This window comes from Salvelinus fontinalis, chromosome 23 (genome assembly GCF_029448725.1).
Source record: "Salvelinus fontinalis isolate EN_2023a chromosome 23, ASM2944872v1, whole genome shotgun sequence".
NCBI lineage: Eukaryota > Metazoa > Chordata > Actinopteri > Salmoniformes > Salmonidae > Salvelinus > Salvelinus fontinalis.
The window spans coordinates 2,980,259-2,999,981 of NC_074687.1; the positions used below are offsets into that span (position 1 = coordinate 2,980,259).

At 41.2% G+C, this 19,723-nt stretch overlaps 1 protein-coding gene across 11 annotated transcripts in view; it reads left to right on the forward strand.

Annotated features, from left to right (window-relative positions):
* Positions 1 to 14,817: 14,817 nt before the first annotated feature.
* Positions 14,818 to 19,723, forward strand: part of pou2f1b (POU class 2 homeobox 1b) — a 37,902-nt gene continuing 32,996 nt past the window's right edge. For all 11 annotated transcript variants that reach the window (XM_055877584.1, XM_055877596.1, XM_055877586.1 and 8 more), the window contains exon 1: positions 14,818 to 14,868. In XM_055877584.1, coding sequence (XP_055733559.1) covers positions 14,823 to 14,868 — 46 coding nt within the window. In that variant the 5' untranslated portion in view covers positions 14,818 to 14,822. The remainder of the gene's footprint in view (positions 14,869 to 19,723) is intronic.

Genomic DNA, 19,723 nt, shown 5'->3' on the forward strand with positions numbered 1-19,723 from the left:
AGAAAGCAGACTGAACCAGGTTTTCCTCTAGGATATTTCCATAGTCCTTGCTGATGACAAGCATACCCATAACATGATGCAGCCACCACCATGCTTGAAAATATGAAGTGTGTTACTCAGTGATGTGTTTTGATGGATGTGCCCCAAACATTATGCATTTTATTTATTTGGCACATTTTTTGCAGTATTACTTTAGTGCCTTATTGCAAACAGGATGCATGCTTTGGAATTTTTTTATTCTGTACAATTATTTTCACTCTGTCGATTAGGTTAGTATTGTAGAGTAACTACAATGTTGTTGATCCATCCTCAGTTTTCTCCTATCACAGCCATTAAACTCGAACTGTTTTAAAGTCACCATTGGGCTCATGGTGAAATCCCTGAGTGGTTTCCTTCCTCTCCAGCAACTGAGTTAGGAAGGATGCCTGTATCTTTGTAGAGACTGGGTGTATTGATACACCATCCAAAGTGTAATAACTTCACCATGCTCAAAGGGATATTTAATGTGTTTTTTTTTTATTCATACCCATCTACCAATAGATGGCCTTCTTTGCGAGGCATTGGAAAACCTCCCTGATCTTTATGGTTGAATCTGTGTTGGAAATTCAGTGCTCGAATGAGGGACCTTACAATTATCTGGATGTGTGGGGTACAGAGATGTTAAAGGCATATGTGGCAGGGACTCCTAACGATCACAGATTACAAAAAGAAAGCCAGCCACATCGCGGGCACCAAAGCCACCCTACCGGACGAGCTAAAGACTTGTCCTCCCTGCTTAGATCACTCAGACGTGGGCAGTACAGGAGCATCATGGCAAAAACTGGAAGATTGGTCAATAGTTTCTACCCTCAGACCATCAGGCTGCTGAATAGCCACCACTAGACAGCTATCTGCTCCCTCCTCCCCTCTGCTACTCCCCATTTTCATTATTTTATTTCACTTAGTCCTGCATGCCTAAGATTTTCACTATACCCTGCAATCACACCTGCAACCCTGTACATGTGACTATTATACACTCTGAATCTCTTAATCTATACACTATTATTGCACACAGAGTGAGTCCATGCAACTTATTATGTGACTTGTTAAGCACATTTTTACTCCTGAACTTATTTAGGCTTGCCATTATAAAGGGGTTGAATACATTTTGACTCAAGACATTTCAGTTTTTCATTTTTAAAGCTGAAATATGTAACCTTTTGGGGCGACCCGACCAAATTCACATAGAAATGTGTGTTATAGATCTGTTATTCTCATTGAAAGCAAGTCTAAGAAGCGGTAGATCTGTTCTATGTGCGATATTTTTATGTCTTTTATTCTTAAGTTTAGTTTTTGCATCTTTTACTTTAGGTTTTCTACAGCAGCTTCAAACAGCTGAAAATACAATATATTTGGTTATGGAAAAGATATTTCACAGCAGTTTAGATGGTAAAATGATTATCTACACTATATATGATTGTTTTGTCACATAAACTGAAATTAGGCAAACTATTAACAGTTTTGCAACCAGTAAATTGCGGAGCGATTTCTGCATAGTGCATCTTTAATTAATTTGTAAACATTTCTAAAAACATAATTCTATTTTGACATTATGGGGTATTGTATGTAGGCCAGTGACACAACATCTAAATGTAATCAATTTTAAATTCAGGCTATAACACAACATAATGCGTAAAACAATTAATGTGTGTGAATACTTTCTGAATTCACTGTATCTGATCCTAGACCAGGCAGCCTGGGAGGATGGGAAACTACGTTTTTACATTTACATTTACATTTGAGTTATTTAGCAGACGCTCTTATCCAGAGCAACTTAGTTAGCTAGGTGGGACAACCACATATCACAATCAAAGTACATTAGTCCTCAAAGTAGCTATCAGCAAAGTCAGTGTTAGTTCACAAAAGTTTTTATTTTGGGAGGAGGGGTGCGAGGAGGGGTGCTGTGGGATTATTTAAGATACTTTTTGAGGAGGTAGGGTTTCAGATGTTTTCTGAAGATGGGCAGGAACTCTGCTGTCCTAGCTTTAGGGGGCAGCTGGTTCCACCATTGGGGTGCCAGGACAGAGAAGAACTTGGACTGGGCTAGATGTAACTTGTAACTCTTATTGCAGTAAAATCTCGTACACCCAAGTAATTCTCTGCAGTTCCCACCGCACCACAACATTTTCTTTGATTTCTGTGGTACTGTTGATAACCATGGCTATGAAAGCTAAGAGGCCAACCTTACTGAAACCTCCTCTACAACTCTCTTCACTGCCTCAGCATACGACACCTTCTGTGCACTGGCATACCGCAGGTCCCTCGCAAGGTCTGAGCAAGCCCCCTCCCCCCACCCCCCCCCAAAAAGCTAACTTCCTACAATTCAACACATTTTGGCATGGGTCAATCTTATGCTATTTTACACATTTTGCAATAAGCACATTTCATGTAATTCTACACTTATTGCCATGGGGCAGAGATACATCTCATGCTATTTTACACATTTTGGAATAAGGCAGAGAGAATTTTGCATTGTTAAAGCACATTTCGTGCTGTTCTACATATTTTGCCATAAGGCTAAGAGAAAATGGTGGTGGGGGGGTGGTATGCCAGTGCTCCTGTACTACTCAAATCCTGGCAACAGCGACTTGCCTTTCTCTCACTGGACCCTTCTGATCTCCAACACCATGGGTAACCCTTCAGTTAACACACACACCCTTTTCCACCGATACTACACATTCCTTTGTCTGATGCCCTCCTGCACACGTCTCACATCTAGAAATCTTCCTCCTACACACTGCTGCAACATGACCATAAGCTTGGCATATAACATTTTTATTATTATAAATGTTTATTCAATTGTTATTAAAATTGTTATTGTTATTATTGTTGTTGCATGGTCGAGAAGGGACCTGCTGTGTATCTCCTGCATACAACTAATACAACTTGAAATGAAAACACTGTAATGGATTCGGGACAAAAAGTCTCACAGGATAACTGACAAATCCTAACTTGACGTCGTCAGGTAAAGACTCTGCATCAAAACTTAGCAGGACAGACAGTATCTTCTGTGTTTCACCACGCTCTCCACCGGGTCTGAGTCGCAGCAAACGGCGGGCGTCACAGACACCAGGAATCTTCCATTTCAGTTGGTCCTCCTCAACACTTAAAGCCACTCCAGTTATCAATCGTTTCAATGGCGCTCTGCTCCGGAGAGCAAACCAAGTCACATGTCTTGTCCTGAGGCGCGTGGTGCGGAGTGTCTGCTCCTTCTGGAAGGAAGAAACACAAAAAGTTACTTTCACCAATTAAACATTCCCCAACCTCTTCTCCACCAACCTTGACACCACATATAGATCAGCCAGAAGGCAAGGATCCGTTCTCTCCAAAACATCTCACTCCCACTGGGCCAGAATCATCCTTGTCGTCATCGTGACGAGGCCCAAACTCAGTGTTCTTCGCCGCACCTGCCACCTCAGGTCCTCACTCTTGTCAGGTTACATTTTCTAAGCTACGAGATTAAGTTTTTTTTGTTGATCTGGGTACCCTGTTCTGGCCAACAGTGAAATCGGCTCAAAACAACGGTGATGTAGGTGAACCAGGTGGAGTAACAAACAGGATTCTGTGTTTTTTTTAAGTGTTTGCTCTCGTGATAAAAACACATATGCCAGGGACTCCTGAGTAGGGCAGCGGTCTAAGGCACTGCATCACAGTGCTAGAGGCGTCACTACAGACCCGGGTTCGATCCCGGGTTGGATCACATCCGGCCGTGATCGGGACTCCCATAGGGCGGTGCACAATTGGTGCACACTGTCAACCCTACAAGAAACCTACAATGTCATTTGTCGCAGAAAGGCCAAGAAGATTATCAGGGACCCCCAGCGTCGATTGGGTCAGGGAAGGGTTTGGCCAGGGTGACTTTACTTGGCTTATCAAAATGAGTCAAAATGTCCATAATTTATGTCCAAATAGCTACGTTTGTTAGCGCATTTGGTAAACAAATCCAAAGTCCCGAAGTGCGTTCACTAAAAGCAGACGAAATGTCAAAAAGTTCCGTAACAGCCAGTAGAAACATGTCAAACGATGTATTGAATCAATCTTTAGGATGTTTTTAACATAAATCTTCAATAATGTTCCAACCGGAGAATTCTTTTGTCTTCAGAAATGCGATAGAACAGAGCTCCCTCTCACATGAACGTGCATGGTTAGCGCATGTTCAGGTCATGATAGACCTTACTCAATCCCCTCTCATTCGGCCCCACTTCACAGTAGAAGCATCAGACAAGGTTCTAAAGACTGTTGACATCAAGCCGTGTAAGCCGTAGGAAGTGCAAAATGACCCATATCCCACTGTGTATTCGATAAGCGATGAGTTGAAACCTACAAACCTCAGATTTCCCACTTCCTGGTTGGATTTTTTCTCAAGTTTCTGCCCGCCATATGAGTTCTGTTATACTCACAGACATCATTCAAACATTTTTAGAAACTTCCGAGTGTTTCCTATCCAAATAGAAACTGGGGCTGAGGAGCAGGCAGTTTCCTCTGGGCACCTTTTCATCCAAGCTACTCAATACTGCCCCTGCAGCCATAAGAAGTTTAATGCCAAAATAACATGCAAAACAGGCCTATAGACATAGATTAGGAATCACTGGCCACTGTAAGGACATGAAACACTAGCCACTTTAATAATGTCTCCCTGTCTTGCATTACTCATCTCATATGTATAAACTGTATTCTATGCTATTCTACGGTATCTTGGTCACTTTAATTGTGTAAATATTGCATCACCCATCTCATATGTATATACTGTACTCTATACTATGCCACTGTATCTTAGTCCAATGCCACTCTGATATATGTATATATATTCTTAATCCATTCCTTACTTATATTTGGGGTATATGTTGTGAAGCTGTTAAATATTACTTGTTAGATATTACTGCACTGTCGGGGAGCTAAACAAAACGTCCTCTCACTGTCAACTGCGTTTATTTTCTGCAAACTTAACATGTGTAAATATTTGTATGAACATAAGATTCAACAACTGAGACAAACTGTACAAGTTCCACAGACATCTGACTAACAGAAATGGAATAATGTGTCTCTGAACAATGGGGGGGGGGGGGGGGGTTAAATTCAAAAGTAACAGTCAGTATCTGGTGTGGCCACCAGCTGCATTAAGTACTGCAGTGCGTCTCCTCCTCAAGGACTGCATCAGATTTGCCTGTGAGATGTTACCCCACACTTCCACCAAGGCACCTGCAAGTTCCCGGACATTTCTGGCGGGGAATGGCCCTAGCCCTCACCCTCCGATCCAACAGGTCCCAGACATTAAGATCCGGGCTCTTCGCTGGCCATGGCAGAACACTGGCATTTCTGTCTTGCAGGAAATCACGCACAGAATGACCAGTATGGCTGGTGGCATTGTCATGTCAGGATGAGCCTGCAGAAAGGGTTCCACATGAGGGAGGAGGATGTCTTCCCTGTAATGCAGTGTTGAGATTGCCTGCAATGACAACAAGCTCAGTCCGGCGATGCTGTGACACACCGCCCCAGACCATGACGGACCCACCAACTCCAAATCAATCCCGCTCCAGAGTACAGGCCTCGGTGTAACGCTCATTCTTTCGACGATAAATGTGAATCTGACCATCTGATCACCCCTGGTGAGACAAAACCGCGACTCGTCAGTGAAGACTTTTTGCCAGTCATGTCTGGTCCAGTGACGGTGGGTTTGTGCCCATAGGCGACATTGTTGCTGGTGATGTCTGGTGAGGACCTGCCTTACAACAGGCCTACAAGCCCTCAGTCCAGCCTCTCTCTGCCTATTGCAGACAGTCTGAGCACTGATGGAGGGATTGTGAGTTCCTGGTGTAACCCGGGCAGTTGTTGTTGCCATCCTGTACCTGTCCCGCAGGTGTGATGTTCGGATGTACCGATCCTGTGCAGGTGTTGTTACACGTGGTCTGCCACTGTGAGGACGATCAGCTGTCCGTCCTGTCTCCCTGTAGCGCTGTCTTCGGCGTCTCACAGTACGGACATTGCAATTTATTGCCCTTGCCACATTTGCAGTCCTCATGCCTCCTTGCAGCATGCCTAAGGCACGTTCACGCAGATGAGCAGGAACCCTGGGCATCTTTCTTTTGGTGTTTTTCAGAGTCAGTAGAAAGGCCTCTTTAGTGTCCTAAGTTTTCATAACTGTGACCTCATCTCCCTGTACAACACAGCCTCATACAGAGTCCCTACAACGACAACAATCAAGCCTCATGTCCTTGCACAACACAGCCTCATACAGAGTCAATACAATGACAACAATCAGGCCTCATCTCCCTACACAACACAGCTTCATACAGAGTGATTCACAACAACGATTACATCAGGCCTCTGAAAACGTTTTACATGCTGTATGGTTTGCCATAAAGTTTTTACATTGACAAAATGCATACAAAACATATACACTGTGACATTGTGGTCTATGTAACAGCTTGGATGTCAGCAGGCTTTAGAAGACAGTGTATGCATTGTTTTTAGTTTACAAAACCTTCCAGAAAACCATCCATCACATAAAATACCATCACTCATACTGTGATGAAAGAGAACTAGTGGAAAGTCTTCATATGTATTAGCGTGGATGTCATCAGTCATTGGGCAAGTCATGAGGATGTTAAATCATGTCCTCGGGTCTCTCTCGCTCCTCTGTCACGTCTCTCCTCTACAGCACACGCATATTGTGGCCCTCCTGATCAAGTTCAATGTCCGTGTGAACGCCACTGACAAGTAAGCCTTCAACCTTCTACACAAAGCAGTTCCGTAGGTAAACATAGTGAATGTGTTATCTCTCTAGTTGCACAAGTGTTTGACTTATAATGACGTAGTCTAGTCACAATAATTCACATCTAATATATTTTGACACACATGGCCCTTATCACCCAGTACCTCTCCCTCTGACCATATCCTCCTCCTTTCTCAGGCTGATGATATCTCTGCCCTGTTGATGGAAACTATGCCCCCAGGTGCAGAGAGGAGGGATCACCAGCTCAGCTCATCAGTGTCCAATCTCTGGATGGGACAACAGACATTGCTTAATCTGCTCTTGATTCGGCCCATGGGCCACCCAGCAAAACTGACTAATTCATAAATCCTTTAGCTATTGTATTTTAACCTTTTGTGTGTATTTCATAAAGCTTGCAGGTTTTTACAATATTATTTATTTGTAACTCTCAGACAAATCTGTAATCTTTTCCTGTAATTGGCCCTCAGGGCTACAATGTTAAAGAACAGTGGACCAGCAACAATCAGTATGTAGCCTGACACCACTGGAGGTGTTGATGGTATTTGTGTAGAACAAGAAAGAAAACAAGTAGTTAGTTAACAACAAGTAGCTCAGACAGCTCCATCCCAACATACTCTATGGACTCCCATCCCACTCCTGCTGTATGTCCTGCTCGCTCATCAGGAGGTCCTGCTGAAGCTCACTAGTCTTCTCCTGCATCAACCCAGGGTGCTGGTGGAGGGAAAATAGACAAAGCAATGTGCTTATCCCATTTTTTTCAGGGTTTGGGGGAGCACTTGGTAAGCCATCCTCACATAAAACATAACAGCCCTGGTCTATTTCTGTGTTTATTTCCCTCTTGGGGCAGTTATGTTTTCACAATGTCATCAACATAATGTTGTGAGTGTCTTATAGAATCCTGGGGAAGTTGAGAAACCAATAGTACAAAAATATTTTATCAAATACTGTGTATGTCTATATATTTTTTTGCTAATTATGTGATACAAGGTGACAGTATTGATATCTAGACTGATTAATTGGGACACAACTCAAATTATGAGCTTGGTTTGTAAAATGGGCATATCATAACTGCATAAGTTTTTAATAACGTTTTCAAAAACTTAATTGCGTTGTGTCAAACAGAATATCATACAATGGTCTCCTGACGTGCACATATAGAGCAAGCTACAGCACTGTCCTGTTACTCCCGAATAACTTACACAAAATGTTGTTCATGTTTCCAGTGGTTGTGTGCATGGTGCTTTGTGCCACCATATTTCCCCTCCCCCAGTAATCCAGATCCACGACCCTGCTCTTATCTCGTGCTGGAATGCACGTTCACGCTTGTTGTGCTGCAGTGCTAGTGCCCATGTACTAATTGTCTCCTCAAACCTGACCTAACAAGATGTCAGCACCCACAAATCCGGTATATGCCACCGTCAGTAGATTACATTGGGGGAAAAACATCCGACCATCTTGAAGGCTGTCTAGTTCTTATTATAGCTCAATGGTTTTGAATCTGAATTTAGAGAACTGAACTTGAAAACTGAATCTCAATGCATCTGAGAAGTTGAATATATGAAACTTTGATCGACTTAAAATTATAGTTTGTAACTTGATACACAGACAATGAATGCAATATCTACCATATTGAAACTGAATACATAAATATTGAATTTGTAGATTCAATTAAATTGAAATAGAATTTTAAAACCGAATACAATATTCACTCAATTTAATTTCAAATCATGAAATTCAAGTTCAATTTGAATTCAATTTGTGCATTACAAATTCTAAAATATTACATTCAAATTCAATATCCTAATAAAAAATTATGAAATTCAAATACATGTTGGCACTGAAATCGCTACATAGTAGAGTTTTGTTGAGTCTGAGAACGAAATGTGTATATTTTAAATAACATTCTTAGAACGTTCTTTGAATGTTACTGTTTTCTTTTTATGGAAACTTTTCCTAATGTTCTGAGAATATGACTTTAAATAGAACCATGAGGAAACTTGTAAAAAAACGTTATGCTGAATTACTGAAATTTCCACAGAAGAACGTTGTTTAACGTTTTCTGGACTATTTGAGTACAATCCCAATGTCAAACCAGTTAGAGAACATTCCAAGAACATTAACTCAAATGTAATCATGTCCAAGATGCTTGGACCTTCTTTTTTAAATATTTTCTGTGGTATAGTTAACAAACAATCCCCCATAAAGAAAATGAGAATTAAAAACAGGTTCAGCCCCTGGTTCGACCGTGATCTTGCAGAGTTACTCCACCTCAAGAATTGCATTTGGCGAAATGCTCGGCACACGCATACTCAGGCTGACTGGCTATCGTTCAGGCAAATGAGAAATAAGCGCACTCAGGCTATCCAGAAGGCCAAAGTTAGTTACTTTAAGGAGCAATTATCTCTCTGTGGGTCTAACCCCAAGTTCTGTAAAATGGATTAAGACCTGGAGAATAAACCCTCCTCCTCACAGCTGCCTATGTCCCTCAATGTTGATGATGTGGTTGTAACTGACAAGAAGCACATGGGTGAGCACTTTAATCACCACTTCATTAAGTCAGGATTCATATTTGACTCAGCCATGCCTCCTTGCCCGTCCAAAATTTCCTCATCTCTCACTTCTTCTAATGCGACTATCCCAGATGCTTCTCCCTCTTTTCCCCCTGCCCTGCTAAAAGTTTCTCCCTGCAGGCAGTCACTGAGTCCGAGGTGCTAAAGGAGCTCCTTAAACTTGACCCCAAAAAAACATCTGGGTTAGATGGTTTTGACCCTTTCTTCTTAAAGGTTGCTGCCTCTATCATCGCAAAGCCTCTCTCCGACCTTTTTAACCTGTCTCTCTTTTCTGGGGAGGTTCCCATTGCTTGGAAGGCAGCCACATTTCGTCCTTTATTTAAAGGGGATATCAAACTGATCCTAACTGTTTTAGGCCTATTTCTATTTTGCCCTGTTTATCAAAAGTGTTTGGAAAACTAGTATTCTCTCTGATATGCAATCTGGTTTCCGCTCAGGTTATGGATGTGTCAACGCAACTGTATATGTCACCATTGCCCTTGATTCAAAGCAATATTGTGCTGCTATTTTTATTGACTTGGCCAAAGCTTTTGATACGGTAGACCATTCAAATTACTGTGGGCTGGCTAAGGAGTATTGGTGTCTCTGAGAGGTCTTTGGCCTGGTTTGCTAACTATCTCAGAAAATCTGCTGTCTCAGCTACTGCCTGTCACCAAGGAAGTACCCCAAGGCTCAATCCTAGGACCCACGCTCTTCTCAATTTACATCAACAACATAGCTCAAGCAGTAGGAAGCTCTCTCATCCATTTATATGCAGATGATACAGTCTTATACTCAGCTGGCCCCTCCCCGGATTTTGTGTTAAACGCTCTACAACAAAGCTTTCTTAATGTCCAACAAGCGTTCTCTACCCTTAACCTTGTTCTGAACACCTCCAAAACAAAGGTCATGTGGTTAAGTAAGAAGAATGCCCCTCTTCCCACAGGTGTTATTACTACCGCTGAAGGTTTAGAGCTTGAGGTAGTCACCTCATACAAGTACTTGGGAGTATGGCTAGACGGTGCACTGTCCTTCTCTCCGCACATATCAAAGTTGCAGGCTAAAGTTACATCTAGACTTGGTTTCCTCTATCGTAATCGCTTCTCTTTCACCCGAGCTGCCAAACTAACCCTGATTTCAAATGACCATCCTACCCATGCCAGATTATGGAGACATAATTTATAGATCGGCAGGTAAGGGTGCTCTCGAGCGGCTAGATGTTCTTTACCATTCGGCCATCAGATTTGCCACCAATGCTCCTTATAGGACACATCACTGCACTCTATACTCCTCTGTAAACTGGTCATCTCTGTGTATACCCATCGCAAGACCCACTGGTTGATGCTTATTTATAAAACCATCTTAGTCCTCACTCCCCCCTATCTGAGATATCTACTGCAGCCCTTATCCTCCACATACAACACCCGATCTGCCAGTCACATTCTGTTAAAGGTCCCCAAAGCACACACATCGCTGGGTCGCTGCTCTTTTCAGTTCGCTGCAGCTAGCGACTGGAACGAGCTGCAACAAACACTCAAACTGGACAGTTTTATCTAAATCTCTTCATTCAAAGACTCAATCATGGACACTCTTACTGACAGTTGTGGCTGCTTTGTGTGATGTATTGTCTCTACCTTCTTGACCTTTGTGCTGTTGACTTTGCCCAATAATGTTTGTTCCATGTTTTTGTGCTGCTACCATGCTGTGTTGTCATGTTGTGTTGCTACCATGCTGTGTTGTCATGTGTTGCTGCCTTGTTATGTTGTTGTCTTAGGTCTCTATGTAGTGTTGTGTCTCTCTTGTTGTGATGTGTGTTTTGTCCTATATTTATATTGTATTAATTTTTTTTATCCCAGGCCCCCGTCCCTGCAGGAGGCCTTTTGCCTTTTGGTAGGCCGCCATTATAAATAAGAATTTGTTCTTAACTGGCTTGCCTTGTTAAATATAAAAATAAATAAAATGTTTGAACTTTTAGGACACGTTCTTTTAAAGTATTGAAATACCAAGAAAAGTTATATATATTTTTTGTCAAGTTCTTTAAATGTGCTGAGAATTTGTCAAAGCCAAACAACCATCATGCACCAGTCCGAGAAAGTTGTGGGAATGCTGTATAAAAATTAACCATAGGACAACCACTCACCATGCTCTAAGAAACGTGGTTTTCAGAACGTTATGTGCTAGCTGGGCAGATAGCCTACATCGAATTCCCTGCACCAGTTTTGTTGTTGCATAAAGTAGACCTATGCACCTTTTTAATTATCATAACTGTTCGCTTGGAAGTATGAAGCAGCCCATATTCTACGCTTGTGAAATACGTTTTTGTGTGGAAAAATATAGGTAGATGAGGCCAACTGTTTCCAGTAGTTGTCATATTCATCCACAGCCTGCAGATGGCAGTGTTGGACTGAAAACATAAGGCTGAATTACCTGGAAGTATCTGGGCTTCTATATGTAGCCCTGGATGTAGTTGGGCTTAACGCTTACATCAGTTTATTTATGCCATGACATGTTACCTGCTAGATTATTTACACATTCTTAAAGTTGTGCAAGTGTTATAACGTCACCTTGATTGCTTAGCAAGTACCACTTCCCCCTCGATTCGGCTCATACCTGGCTCGAACAAGTCACTAGGTTCTATAGCCACAAAGTTATAATTATGGATAAACCAAATTATTTCTACAATTTCTCTTCATAAAATGTGATTTTAAACCTGACCCTAACCATAACCACAATGCTAACTTTATGCCTAACCCTAACCTTAAATTAAGACCAAAAAGCATATTTTGGGTTTTCATGAATTTCTACATTATTGACAATTTTGACTTTGTGGGTCAAGAATTTAGTAGAAAACAACTCCAACTCGGGACCTCTGTTTTGCTAACACACGTGACTGCCCTCCTTGACAACATTCCAACGGTTTGAGCTACCTAAAAGGAACTAATTGGATGGCTACATCCGTGCATGGCCGGCCCGCTCATTAGGCAGGATTAGGCGGCCACCTATGTCGGCAGATTGATGAGGGCAGCATTTTCTGAGCTAAACTGATTAAGACACACACCTCCAACAACAACACATACAACCTCACATAATTCTGCCCCAAAACAATGACAATTTCTCTCGCAACCAGTGTATATGCATATGGGCGTTTTAGGTGAGAGCTGACGCTGCCCTGTGATAAACTTTGTCAATTCCCAGCTCGCATCTCCAGGGTGCTGTTGGAGAGACGCATCGCTGCAGCGCTACACCAACATTCTGTCCCATAAAAATGGTCTAACATAAATCATGTAGCAGATATAGGATATGGTAGAAAGAGTATGTGGCCTTTTCTGTAGCCTACAGGCTGGAGATAAAATGTATGACAATGTAATGAGACTGATATTTTTTACATCATGCAGGTTTCTATGATCAAATGGCCTAGCCTAAATGGCGTTCAATCTAATAAAAAATGTGCTGTCATGTTAACAAACAACCAATCCTAAAAACCGGACAGGTCAAAGTAAAATGGACAATATTGAACAGATAACCACAACTGTTGTCCAGGAGTTTTACCCCCATTGTCAGTTGATCAGTTGTTTCAAGTTTTTATCCATACATTTCTGCACATTGCAAATAGGATCGCGATAACTCCTGATAAAGTTGGGCAGCTGATAATCAGTACTTAAATAGCCAAATTGATTAGTCACATGAATCAGGATTAATAAAGCCAATGCAACGGCCTGTTTGACAAATGGTGGGCCTACCACATGGATGGGCCTACCACATGGATGAGCATTCATAACATTCCTTTGAGGCTGACATGGTAGAATACACCTCAGTAATACGAGACGTTTTTTTTGTGTTTTACAAACGGTAGGTTTAACATATAGATTCATACAATTCTGATGTCAAGTTGCTTGCTTAGCGAGTACCACTTAACCCCCAATTCGGCTCATACCTGGCTCGAACTCGGGACCTCTGCTTTGCTGACACTCCTTGACAATGTTCCAATGGTACAATGGGATGGCTCCATCCGCAACATGTCAAGCTATCTGTGGAGTGAGCTTGCAGTACGTCCTTAACGGCGTTACACAAACTGCAACCAGGTAGTCTACAACAGTACATACATAGTACAGTACTATCTATGTAACAATATATAAGCTACCCACTGTGAATACACTGTACCAACTTCTGTAACCATATAACTACATAGGTTTTAGGCCACTTAGTGTATAGTGGGACCACACCTCTCATTGTCTCAACCACCTTAATAAGCTCTGGTTTGAGAAGACTACAGGTGAGTGCAGAAAGTAATACAGTGGAAACCCATCTAATCCGTTCAGTGGTCATGAGTGGAAGAAGACAATGAGGCCATGGGACAAAGGATTCTATAGATTATATTATGGAGACGCAAGGATGCCTCTGATAACTCTGATGTTATCATGCATTTCTCTCTCACGCACACAGACACAAGGTGTCTGCTCTGTACTCATATCACTTTGAATAAAACTACAACTGAATGGATTGCACTGCCCTGGTCAGGGTGTGTATACCCTAGACAAGTACACTGAAGCTTTCAATTACAACCTGTAATGATACAGGGAGAAAAACAATTATTTCCATTAAGAGAACTCAGGGATCAGGCAGTTGTACTCAGCATTGATAGACGTTTGTCACGCAGCCCTATATAAAATACACCAACGAAAGCGTAAAGGTTCTTTGTGGTTGAGGTTTGTTGTTTTCTATCAGTTCTCCTGAAAATCTATTATAGTATAGTCAAATGTAAATGCCTATTTGCTAATTACATCATAAGTCATAAGGGCAGTGCATGTTGTGGATGGATAAACAACAGGTTTCCCCCTCCATCCCTTTTCTACTCTTTGGGGGCCTTCTTCTGGCACACGTGGAGTCTGCTGCTCATAACATAAAACCTACTGTGAGAAATGACTAATGTCACTGAACTTCAATTCATAATCACAGAGATTTGTCAATAGGATCCATAGATGTTTCAACTTGATTGCCTGAAGATCAAAATACAATTCAATAAGGCGGTGGGGCAGTACATACATCGAGTTTAGGGGAAAAGCTCAGGAGACAACCCTTGCTTTTATTCTATTGATTTAAAAAACTGAGGCTGAACACATATAGGCTAGACTATTATGCGCTACTGTATACACACACACATTGTTTACCACACATGTATGCCATTTCACATACACTAACAAACACAAACAATGATTATGATACTATTCAATATTCTGCCATATTTGCAGCCTACAACATTGAAGATATTTGAAGATGTATTTAGTTCAATTTACTTTAGACTACTTAGGTTATTAGAATATTACTAACATGGGTTAACACACGCAAATATAACATGGTACGAAAAAACCTATTCATACTTTTTCAAATGTATTTTTAAAGTAGGTCAAAATACAGTGCACTTGCACATGATTTGTGTGTGGTGTGTGTAGATTATAAATCCCTTTCCTACCAGGGCTGGGATTTCGTGTTAAATATTCAAAATGGCGGACGGAGGAGCAGCGAGTCAAGATGAGAGTTCAGGACCAGGTAATCATTACAGCATTTTACATATTCATACTTATATTCAAAAACTATTTATCTGAAACCGTTTAGCACAGAAGAAAGCCGACAACAAAATAATTTGGCACAATTTCGCTGTTGTCCGCATCATTTCAATTAATTCACCGCTAGCGGATATTTGACAGGGGGAAACAGTATTGCAGTGCGACGGCGAAAAATAAATATATATAAAAAGGAATGCCTACCTTTGTGATTAGACCGCTGTACGCCGCTACATATTCATACCGCTGTCTACGAATACGATTTAGCATATTTTATTAGTAATCGGCGACGTGACTGTTGTTTTTATACATGCCATATTCAGATATTGCTCAAATACTGTAGCTGTGCTAGCTCGATACGGTGGTTAGCCTGGCTGCTATAGCTAGGCGATCGGCTTTGTGTTGATGCTTATTATTGTGGCGTGAACCTTCTTGGAGGATGTTTGCATATTCATTTTTTTTTTCACCAACAGTCAGCGGCTGCGCGTACTACACGTTACAGTAACATAATAGAAAGCCGAGAAGCTAACTTGCTTCATGTCGTATGGCGATTTTATATGCCTATTCTCCCCAGCCTTTGTGTTCGGTGCAGTCGTTGTAGCTGTTGTGTTATTCATGTGGGCCTGTCCGACCATAGAGAGAATGCGGAGTTCAGCATATTCCATTAACTATTCGACATATCGCGTTCGACGCAAAATATGTCAACCCTTTTAGCTTGCCAGTTATAGACAATGCCAATTTCTCAAAAGTAGGCTAAAACATATTTTTTTCATCCATGGTCGGCAGCTACAATCTGCCAATTTTCAGCACCTAATGCGTGAACTAGTTTCACTGACATCAACAACAGCACTACTTTTCTTTAGCATAAAAGCCCTAACTCATTATGAAATGTTTAACATATATTGTCGTTTTTAGGACGTATTGGTCAAACCCATTATGAAATGTTTAGCATATATTGACGTATTGGTTGTGCTGCCTACCTCCTGGGTGTTTTAGCTTTAGTGATGAATAAACGAGTTATACTATTTATTTTTAGCCAAAATATAGCTAGCTAAAATAGTTACATAAAGGCTGTTCCTGCCACCTTAAATGCAACTAATAACATTCACGGTCGACATGAGAGAATTTGACCAGGGGACCTGCCCTGCTCCAAATAACCGAGAACAACTGATGCATTTGTATATTTTGCTGCCGCCATTGTCTCGACTTTCGCTATGTGGTTTTCTGAGTTTGGATTAAAGATTTGAAGTTTCGCCCCAAACGCCCGACTCACTCTTGTCTTGGTTTATCTTGTGTGTGCGTCTGCATGGGTGGCGTTTGTTTACGCAGTCTGAATATATTAAAAACTTCATTAGAATGCCTAATTCGGGGAGGTTTCCTATATTTAAAAACAGTGCAGTCGATCTCTCCGCCTCTCTCGTTTAGAATGAATCACGTCGACAGTATAGGTTTTGAATGCCGTTTTTTAACGATCCGTGTCCGAGAAGCTTAGTTTACCTGTGCCAGGTAGCGAGGCCCATTTCCGGGGCAGAAGAGAGGCACAACCCATTCATGTTCTCGGTCTCATTTTGATGAAAGGGCAGCCAACTGCTCCCACCCATTTTCTTTTCACATTCCGCTGTTTAACCGTGATAATGAACACTCCAGATTAACACACAGAGTTGCCGAAGTAACCTACAAATTGTTTGCTCTCGATGTGATGTATTTTATGATGACTTTGATGAACTTTGATGAACATTCTATCTGGCCAGCAAACACATTTTCCAAAAGATTCGTGAACTATGCCATTTTCTGCTTAGGCTAATGTTTGTGTGTGTCAACATTTTAGTTGTTGTTTACATTCCTCTTATTAAACAGAAGCTTATCGCTGTGTTGTGAAACCAGGCTGTCTGAAAAACATCACTGGGGGGGGGGGGTCAATTTATTTTTTTGTTGCTTTGGGAAGGATACTGTGTTTTCCCCCTCTGGTTTACATTCACAAGCAGGTTTGACTAAATCATTTCTTCCATCCTAGCCAAAGTTCCTCATCTACTTGTATGCGCCTCCCCTATAGCAAGGTATTTTGGTACTCTGTCTATCCTACACTCTATCACCATTCATAGTGACAATAGTGGTAGGTGGATTGTTTGTCCAGATCTGTAATAGGCTAACTAGCAATCATACCACACATAAAAACATTCAAAGCTGCATCAATTTTCAATATGAATCCACAAGAACAAATAGGAATAGCTGATAGGCAGCGGAGAGGCCAGGTGCATCATTGCACATGAAATCATTAAAAAAAGCTCTCCTATTGATCTTGTTTAGGGACAATACAATTATCCTTCCTAGGCTAGCCTACAACACTACAATACAATGAATACTTGCATTATTGTTTTCAGGTGAGTACAAAATTCTACTATAGGCTGCATTGAAAATGTAATTTGAATAACGGCACAAAGTCCTGTGATTTGAATGTTTAATTCTATTTGGATCACTTACTCTCGGCAGTTTATGAGGTCGAGAAAGGCACAGTAGCAGGCCAGTCTAGTTGTATTTTCATTTGTGATACTGAGATGCGCTGTCTGTTGTGGATCATCGTTCTCCCAAATCGTGCGATAATAATGTGGCCACATGCTCCCGGCAGGCCCAGTTATTCAGGAAAGCTTAATGCTCTTTCTGCCTCCTCTCCAATTCAAGCGGTTATTCCTCGCGCACCTAGAACCTAATATATTTGTACAAAATATTTGTAATTTAACTTTTTGACAAATACAAATATTCTCACACTTTTGTCCACAATAGTCTCATCATGTAGACTATACCTGCACTGTATCTGCGAGCGGTTGACTAGAGCGCATGTGGGCACATTCGCTATACCTACGTGACATTTTTAGTGACAAAATCATCAGTAGTCCTAGAGTTTAAAATGCAATGGAAACCCTTTTAAATTGTATTTTTTATTTTGAACATGAGAATTTAATTGAAAAAGTAAATTTTTTTGTGTACTATGTATTTACAAACTGACTTTTATCCGCAACAAGTTAATTTGATGGAAACAACTCTTTATTTATTTATTTGACCAAGTTTGTCATTTTTTGTTGTTGCCTTCCATTCCCCCAACCTTCCATTCCCCCAACCCCAACCTTCCATTCCCACAACCCCAACCTTCCATTCCCACAACCCCAACCTTCCATTCCCACAACCTCCCATTCCCCAAACCCCAACCTTCCATTCCCCCAACCCCAACCTTCCATTCTCACAACCTTCCATTCCCACAACCTTCCATTCCCCCAACCCCAACCTTCCATTCCCACAACCTCCCATTCCCCAAACCCCAACCTTCCATTCCCCCAACCCCAACCTTCCATTCTCACAACCTTCCATTCCCACAACCTCCCATTCCCCAAACCCCAACCTTCCATTCCCACAACCTTCCGTTGCCCCAACCTTCCATTCCCCCAACCCCAACCTTCCATACCCCCAACCCCACCCAGCCAACATGTCTCCATCCAAAGATTAAAATAGTTATATATAGTGCTGCCTGCCAGCAATAATTGTCTCTGATTGATTGAGAGATTCACAGAGCTATCATCATTAATTAACATAATAGATACAGAGCATTGAATATTTACATTCATGCACTTCAAAATTAATTTTGTAACATTTCCCCAGAAGTCTTTATCTGCAGGGCATTCCCACATCACATGTGCCTACCTGATTTAGGGGACACAGTGACGAGTTGGGGGAAATTTCATTGTGAAATGTTTCCTTGGTGTTAAATACAGTCTATGAATAAACTTAAATTGTATAAATTGACGGTTCGGATTACGGAATACCAAGATCATATTTTTCCATATTCTGTTCCAGTTAAAGGGTTGTTCAGATTCAATTAGATCTGTGGACCATACTTTTTTAATGGCTAGCTTAGAATATGAGCTTTCCAAAAGTTGTTTATACATTATAGAGATCAGTCCTTTCAGGAGCCCATATATTTTTTTTAAATAAATCCCATCATTGGATGGTTCGGTAGTTGGGTTTCCCAAGGGACTCCACAGGGCAACAGAGATGACCTAAATTGTAAATATAGAAAAAGAGGAGTTCCCTAGTAATGTGTATGTATCTTTAAAATCTTGGAATGTTCTCAAACCATTACTGTCCATGATATCTGCAAGCGCACGGATTCCACATTTGGACCATTGGGGGAATGCAAAAGAAAATGATGTTAGCAATAATAGGACCAAAGCAAAGTTTACATTGTTTAAGGGATATATCAGTGAAGACCACCTCTTCCAGGGCAGTAGGAGACACCATATTTCTCTCTATACTCAGCCAGGTGGCAGAAAAATTATGTCTGAACTCTGATGGGAAAATGTACATATCGTTTGTTGTAAATATATTTTAGAATATTTGCATGAAATTAGGTCGACAATTGGATGCAAACCTAGCTATAGACACCCTAAAGACTGGCAATTGCGCTAGTCCGGTGTCACTTTGATTATGCCTGCACATGAATGGTTCACCAGCAACCGCAAACATCTAAAGAATAAGCTACAGATCAGCCAAAACAAGCTTGTAAGAATTGTACCTAAACTCATCTGGGTGTTGAGCATTTTAAGCAGCTAGGCTGGCTATCTGTGGGAAAAAGACTAGTATTAATTTACCTTGGTCTAGTCCACAGAATTATCACGGACTCAGCCCCCAGGTAACTATCCAACTATTTTTTTCATTTTTTAGAGATGTCTACCAGCATAATACTGGAGCCAGAGACTTTAATATTCCCTGTTTTAAATATAAGAGTTTATCTGGTAAGAACACATTTTTATATTCCGGTGCTGTTGAGTGAAACAAACCAACACAGCAAC